The sequence below is a fragment of the Erythranthe guttata genome, chromosome 3 (genome assembly GCF_056151865.1).
Source record: "Erythranthe guttata isolate IM_541 chromosome 3, IM_541, whole genome shotgun sequence".
Classification (NCBI taxonomy): Eukaryota; Viridiplantae; Streptophyta; class Magnoliopsida; order Lamiales; family Phrymaceae; genus Erythranthe; species Erythranthe guttata.
The window spans coordinates 12,096,200-12,103,779 of NC_142535.1; the positions used below are offsets into that span (position 1 = coordinate 12,096,200).

The 7,580-nt window shown below is 35.7% G+C and overlaps 1 protein-coding gene across 2 annotated transcripts; it reads right to left on the minus strand.

Moving 5' to 3' along the window:
* Nucleotides 1-6,852, minus strand: ZCF125 (P-loop containing nucleoside triphosphate hydrolases superfamily protein). 2 transcript variants are annotated; one of them, XM_012985774.2, is made up of 18 exons: nucleotides 6,528-6,852; nucleotides 6,343-6,432; nucleotides 5,661-5,779; nucleotides 5,448-5,561; nucleotides 5,285-5,366; nucleotides 5,128-5,195; nucleotides 4,930-5,007; nucleotides 4,488-4,630; nucleotides 4,315-4,417; nucleotides 4,150-4,230; nucleotides 3,880-3,948; nucleotides 3,751-3,810; nucleotides 3,514-3,666; nucleotides 3,136-3,420; nucleotides 2,439-2,525; nucleotides 2,176-2,334; nucleotides 1,800-2,072; nucleotides 1-566 (listed from the first exon to the last, which is right to left on the minus strand). In XM_012985774.2, the coding sequence occupies exons 1-18, from the start codon at nucleotides 6,670-6,672 to the stop codon at nucleotides 132-134; spliced, it is 2,544 nt and encodes an 847-aa protein (XP_012841228.2). In that variant the 5' UTR covers nucleotides 6,673-6,852; the 3' UTR covers nucleotides 1-131. The 2 variants fall into 2 exon arrangements, with proteins under 2 accessions (XP_012841228.2, XP_088671652.1); XM_088815526.1 differs by having other exon boundaries at nucleotides 1,694-2,072; nucleotides 6,528-6,782.
* Nucleotides 6,853-7,580: the final 728 nt, after the last annotated feature.

The following is a 7,580-nucleotide window of genomic DNA, read 5'->3' on the forward strand; positions in this document are numbered from 1 at the left end:
TAAAAATAAAAATTAACTATTTTTTACCACCTTCATAACAATGGGCTACAGTAAGAAATTGGTTAAGCAACCAATCCAATAAAATTAAAGCGAAAAAGAAAAAAAACAGCTTTCGAAGCAGCTATTTTCTTTCACGATCCACGAGATTTGGATAATGTATTCGGACTTTGTGCCTTCATGATGTCGAGCATAGATTTGAACTCGCTGTGAAAAGACGTTATTGACCTTTGTCGACATGCAAACGCGACGCTAAACTGCTTGATCTCTTCTTCGAGCTTTTTCCTCCTCTTCACTTCGATATTGAGATCCTTTAAAGCGTTCTCCTTTTGTCCGGTGATTTGTGCTATCTTTTGAGACGAAGTTGAGATTCTTTGAAGCACTGCATCTCTATCTTCTTTGAGAAGATGGAACTCTCTTTCCAAGCTATTATATTTTCCATCGGAAACTTTACGAAGCTGATTGCTAACTTCCAACTCTTTCTCCAAGTCGACGTACTTTTCTTTGATTATTTTGACTTCATTTTCCAGTGAGTGCTTCCAACAAGCAATTTGTCCTCCCAGCGTGCCCTTCACATTAAAAATAATGATTTTTTAGAATAATGAAGACACTTTCGACTCGTAGATAAGTTACCTAATAGATCCTTTAAGTAACAGGGAATCGAAAGAAAAATTTAACTCTATATGAAAGGTGAAGCTATGCATTCATGCTAAGAGATTTCTGCAGCTAAAAAAATCGCACAATGTCAATTGATTGTAATGTGAGGCTCTGCCTTTTGATTACGGGAGATAAATCGCTAATAGATCAAATTTTCCTTAACAATTAACAAGAAGCATATTGGAAGCCATAAACTCCCAAAAACTTCATTTCACAAATCCGGCAAGTATAAAATCGCAGCTGTTTCTATACAAGATCCAGTTATCTAGCAACATATATCGTACAGATAGTAACTTAACAATATCAAATGCAGAAAAGTAAAGAGGCGAACGGGATTCCAGAAAATGCAACAGTTGGTGCATAGAGAACACAATACGAGAACTCTAAACTATTTTACTCTCACCTAATGAAATTCTTTTTTTTACATGCATTTGGTTCAACTTAAAGCTAACACTGTAGACATGTTATCTAGTTCATTATTAGTTAATTGCCTCACTTACTGCAACATCTGACATGAATCTTACTTTTCTTCTAAGTTATCAGCACCTCTCAATTCAATACTATATTTTCTAATATCTTCATCAAACTGCAGCATATGGATTGTCTTTCCAATAGCCTCAGCTATGTAATTAACAACTTATAGTTGCGAGAAACGACTAAGGAGCTTCTAGAAGAAGTCTTTTGTTCGGCTTAACAACTATATAAACTGTGAAAAGACCAACCCCCACCCCCCTCCAATCCACCCCAGAAGTAACTTTTTGCAAATATGTGTTGTGGATAAACTATTACCTATTTAAGTCCACTTAAAACTCATTCTAGTTGGTTTTTGCAAATAGTAAGGAATTCGCAGATCAGTGGTTTTCCGTCAACTTCAAAGACATTGAAAAATGTTGAAGTCCATGGACTAAACGATTCAACAGAGTTTGACCTGACTAGCCAATAGTAGTACTAGAAAATTCTGAACAGTCCGCAAAAAATTTACGAAGGAATCGAAGTGTGAAAACAGATATTAACCATCATAAAAGAAGGCAGGAAAAACCTGAGATTATGAGCTTCAAGTAGGAGAAATAGAATCCAATTGTCACGATGGAGAAAAATAACAAATTTTGCATGTGAGGTCTTGATATATATGACCAGGCAGCTACCTTAAAATTGCTGCTTTGAACAGAATTCTCCGTATTATCATCCTTTATAGCTGATGATGCATCTGATAACACCAAGGAAGAGATTGCACCACTCAGCTTCTGATGGAGCATTTTACATTGGTCTCCAATAGAGTAATCAATTATCGGTGAAGTTCTCTTTCCATCCATAGCCATTGTTAAATGAGATTCTAAACTTGAGAAGAGGCAGTTTCCAAGTTCACTTGTAGCAGAGAGTATTTGAGCTGCAGCAGATTTTTCATCGGCTACAAAATTCTGTTAAAAATAAAAAAGGATTACAGAGATATTATTACTGTTTAAGAGAAATTCTCTCTATCCGGTCTAATTTATGATAATCAAAACAATATGGAAGGGGCACCTCTAAAACAGAGAAAACGTCCTTATAAATGTCCTTGCAATTCCTAACGGTTTCGTGCAGATTTCGGGGAAATTCTTGAAATAGCTGTATCTCTTCTTGGAGTTCGGATATCTCTCCTGCTAACTGGTTAGTGAACGACACTTGTTCGGCATACTTCCTCTAAAACAACATGCATTGAAGTTTTTTTAAACATAAAATGATGAATATTAGAGTCATGTAATCAACTTTGCAAATAATTATGAAATATTAGCCAAGCAACTAACCTTGAATTCATCTCTTTCATCAGTTACAAGTTTTAGCTGTCTCTGGAGGTTCTGTATCTCTTGACTGTGATTCTCCGTTGAGCAGTCCTGTAATGCTATACCAAGTTCAGCTCATGTGGCATATTCCAAAATTTATGAACTACCGGTAAAATAAACGTAAGTTGTTAGATTTAGGGAGCATTTACAAGAGTTCTGCTCTTGGAGACGTAATTTATTGCGGTAGAAGTGAAAATAAGGTTGTGGTAGTGTTTGCAAGGTGGTGATTAGAAATTAAATAAGTTAAAGAAGAGTGTTAAGTTGTATGAGTGATATTATTTGTATGTACAAGTTCAATTAGCCCTTCAATTTTACCGAGTGACTTGTGTATGTGAATGGTATTTATTACATATTCAGACAAATATGCAGTGTGAATCGATTCTATTTATGAAAAACGGACTCGTAAATAATATTCACTCAACACCATCCTCGAATTTTCTTTATCTACAAGAATGAGCAAGTGGGATTTCTTCAAAATAGAAACTGAAGGTGCCTAAATCGGAGCATTTTGTAGCGTTGTATTGCGAGTAAAACAGCCTCTATGCCTATCAAATTAGAGCAGACTCCTTAATTTCGCAATTAGGTAACGAAAGATAAGAATACAAAAATAAATTTCATGGTAAAAATTTAGACAAGAAACTAATGTGAACATGTACATTACCTCACTAATGGGAAATGATTGGACCTTCCTTGAAGGAGTCATATGAAGTGAATCAAGGTCAGCTATGAAACCTTTGTTCATTTTCATCCATGCATCTTCATCAGCAAAATCACCAAACATATCTGGAAGTGGGCTGCATGATGGTTGTGCTACGTATTGTGACCGCCTCGCAACAAATACATTCGGAGCTGCTTTAAAACACGGGGTACTAAAAGCATCTTCTCTGCACGTGTTGTTACTGTTGGCATTCGCACTACCATCTAGAAGGGCTTCTTTGACACCATCCTACCAAATTGGGCACAGTAGAACATTTTTTTCCAAATTCAGAAAAGAAAATTTATATCTTAAAAATGAATTTGAGGGCACCGTGAATTATACATGTGACGAGCTTCTTTCAGAGTCAGACAAAGGGACCAGATTGCTAAGGTTGTCAATTTTCATTTGCTGCTCCTTAATGCACTGTTCACGCTCTTTTTGTGATCTCCTCTCCTCTTCTAGTTCCGTGGCGAGCTTCTCACGCTCCAGTTCGTACTGATGATAAGATTAAAAAAATCATATAGCTGTAGAAGACATCAAAATATTTATTAATCTGATAAGAAAGACCACAAAAGTTACCTTCAGCATGTCATTCCTCAGTTTCAAGATTTCTTGCTCCAACACTTCTGCATGAGATCCCTGCCAAAAAAAATATACCGTGTTAATTTAGCTCTTAGTCTAATTCCCTGATACAAAACATCACTATACCTGAAGTTTCCTCCGCAGGTCCTCTATTTCTTGTTTTTGTCTCTTCAATAAGGCACCATCAGTCAATATCTGAAAAATATAGAAGGATCTCTACTATCAGTTCAAATTTGAAAATTCCAAAACTGGTCAAGGCCAAATCATTTTTAGCGTTTTGCTGGATTAATACAAGCACATAATTTTTCATTGTTTACATGCCACACCTCAATTAAGGAAGAAATAACATACAAAACAGTAGAGATTCAAGAACTTTGTTGAACAAATATAACAGACCTCATTCACTTGAACGCAGTTGGTAATCCTCTTTGCTCTGCTAGCAAACTGGAGTGTCCCTTTTGTTTCCTCTATGTGAATCTATACATACCAATATGATGTTCTACATCAAATACGATCTTTAAGTGATTTAACTGCGATATCGAGTAAGTAGCAGTTTAGTACCTCCTCTGGTGCCACTGTGCAAATTATTGAAGTTTTCGCATTTCCACCAAGTGCAGGTTGAAGAATGCGAGTGAGCTTACTGTCACGATAAGGAATGTGACCCCTGCAAATGGAACTTATGAGTAAGTAAACACGAAATCACTATTTTAATACAGTTTGACATCTGCAGTTACCTTTGCTTTCCACCCTCACTCAGTTTGTTGATTACATTACCAAGAATCATTAAGCTCTTGTTAATGTGCTTTCCTTCCTTCAAACGAACTCCCCCAGCTCCAGTTTTAGCTACTCTTTCAGACCCAGCTAAGTCAACTAAATTCTGAAAATAAACAAGTAGTAGAAGTAAATTAAAAAAAGAGGAGACAAAAATAACTGAATCTGATTTCAGATCTCTGGAAAATAAATATTTAATTTCTAATTCAAAACACAAGAGTTGCATGTTGGGGAATAGAAATTGTAAATATTCAAGTTTTTGAGGAAGTTAAGATTTGAGAAAGCTCAAGAGAAACAGAATATTGTTCTTTGCTTAAACAATTGCAGTTAGTTGAAGTTTAGAATTTAGAATATAAGGAAACCAATAAATTGACGTTGGAACAATTTAAAGGGATGACTACAAACCAGGACAGAGACACGAATAGCATCATCCGGACTTGAAATATAATTGGATTTGTTATCCTTTGCTTTGCTTTCGATTACCTGGCTCATGAGAAATAATTGCAATTAACGAGATACATAGGATGTAAATTCATTAACTCAATGAAATAAGTAGGAATCGCAACTGCTAAACAAAGCTCCGCTTAAAAAAAAAGAACATACCATCCTAAATATAGTGTGTGATCTACTACTACGAGCATTCATGTTTGTCTCCCCAAAATGCCTATTAGCTGCACGAATGAAAAATCGATATAAGTATTTCACATCATAATACTAAAGCACATGCTGCTTTTAAATGCATTTTGATCCTAGACCAAACCTTCTCCAAGTTGAATAAGATTAAGCACTTGGTCAGCACTGTTAACGATTTCCTCCCTCAGCCCTGCAACAAATACTCCGCGCTAAAAGGCAACACATATATCAATACCTTCACACACTTTAAAAGAAATTTTCCATGCTATAGACGATTAACCACAACCTACCTCCAAGCTCTCGTGAATTTGAAGTTTTTGATTCTCCACAGAAAAAAGATCATTAATGTCTTCATTGTAAATTTCCATGTAGGAAACGCGAATTAGAAACTCCCTATCGGATATCTAAAATACAAAAGCATGGAATTTTTGTGAGATACTATTACACATAGTACTTAATACGAAACTTTTTTTAAGTATGGCAAAGAAATGTTTAGTTGTTACCTTTTGAATATTAGCGAAAATGTCTTTGACAGCTCTATGGATAACTCCTGGATCAGTTTCCGATCCATTCATGGTAAAAGTTTTCCCACTACTTGTCTGCCCATATGCAAATGCAGTTCCTGCATTGTGATTATCTTCTATTAGTAAGAAATGTTTCAAACCTAACTAATAAGAAATGCTCAATATCGATGTTTTATAAGCTCCATCAAGTATATCAAATGAGTATCAGAACAAATGAAAAAAGAAGAACGGAAGGCAAGAAGCCCTGTAAACAATCGCAGATGACAAAATCATCCTTTAAGTGAAACGAGAAATTTCTAATACCACTAGGAAACCACCCTAATCTTTCGTTACACTGCGTGAAAATTGAAATCGTTTTTAACTACCCGTCATCTTGCTTTAGGGGAGAAATGGTGAAGCATGTTACTCCTAGAACTCCATTCTTAGCTATCACTGTGATTACCAGGTCCAAATCGTAGATTTGTCTCTCAACCGAGCAATACTTCAGAAGATATTTTTTTTTTTTAATTTCGGGTTCAAGTACAAATAGCTAACATTTGTTATTCATTGGAAAAATCATATTTCTTTAGCATTTTGTAACTCTCAGATCGAAGCCCTATTCCGAAGAACCGAAGAAACACAAAATCAAAAGGAAAAAAAAAAATCAAAAACTGAATCGCACCATTAAATCCCTGTACTGCAGCATGGATAATGTCCTTTGTCAGAAGCTCATAAACCCTAGCATTAGTGGATTCCTGATCAAAAACATGATCTGCACACACAAAAAAAAAAAATTGAAATTTTCAAATCGATAATCCCCCAAGTAAAATTGAACTCATAAACGAACGGAATTGCGATTTAGCTCACCGAAAGCAAAGGAAACTCCGGAAATGGGAGTGCCGTGAGATCTGTGGAGAGAAATACGGTTGCTTTCGACTTTCCATTGGAAGCCATTATCAGATTCTTCGTTCGCAGATGGCCTCACCCTCACTGCTACGCAGATCTTCTCCATTTTTGCGCTGCACTGCAAAAAAAAAAAAGCTCTGAATTCTTCTTACTCGGAAATCCTTCTTCTTCTTGTTGTTTTTTGTTTTGTTGTCTGATTTGAAAAAAGAATGGGGTAGGGCCTGGGCAACGGGCGGCATTTCTATATATTGTGGGGGTGTGATTTAAATTTGAAAATAGGTGATTTTACGGAACTGCCCTTTTAAGTGGGTCTCTGAATCTGGGTCAGGTTTTAGGTAAGGCCACGGGTGGAAATCGGAACTGAATTTTCCGATTTTCGCCGAATCCGGTTCGAATATTTCCAATTTTGGAATTTTTTTCTGTAGTCTGATTTTAGGAATTTCGATTTCCGAATTTTTCGAAAAAAAATTTAATCAGAATTGTGGCATCTGTAGATACTTGGTTATTTTAAGAACTATTAATGTGTAATAGATCCTTTTTATTCGGGTGATATGAACTTAATGAAATTTTGATTGTGTTCCACTCTATGGAGATATTAGCCATTGGTTGTGTTGTTGAATATGTTTTTTATTTCTCCTTTTTTTCTCTTCGATTGTTTTTATGTTCTTCCCTCTTTTCTGGAAATTTCCGAAAACTCTGAATTTTCTGAATAAATTGGAATCGGAACCCATTTTTAGATTCCAAAAATTTCGGAATCGAAATCGAAGGCATATTTCAATTTTGAAAAAATCGGATTTTTTTTTTCTGAATAGCCTATATCCGATCTGATCCGTTCGATTTTTATCCCTTGGTGAGGGTTTGAAGCCTTATTGAAAATTGTGCACCTATTTTAAAGTTTGCCCCCGGTTATTTGAGTTCACATCCAAGGATTTATGGGGGGTTTTGTAAGAGTATTTTCCACCGTTAACACCGTTATTTCACCAAATCATATTTTCAATGTAAAAAAATCGGATT

Coding starts and splice junctions, on each gene's coding strand:
- ZCF125 (XM_012985774.2), bottom strand. CDS start 6,672: ATGGAGAAGATCTGCGTAGCAGTGAGGGTGAGGCCATCTGCGAACGAA. Junction 5,780..6,342: donor TGCAGTACAGGGATTTAATG/GTGCGATTCAGT, acceptor ATCACAATGCAG/GAACTGCATTTGCATATGGG. Junction 3,421..3,513: donor CTGAAAGAAGCTCGTCACAT/GTATAATTCACG, acceptor CCAATTTGGTAG/GATGGTGTCAAAGAAGCCCT.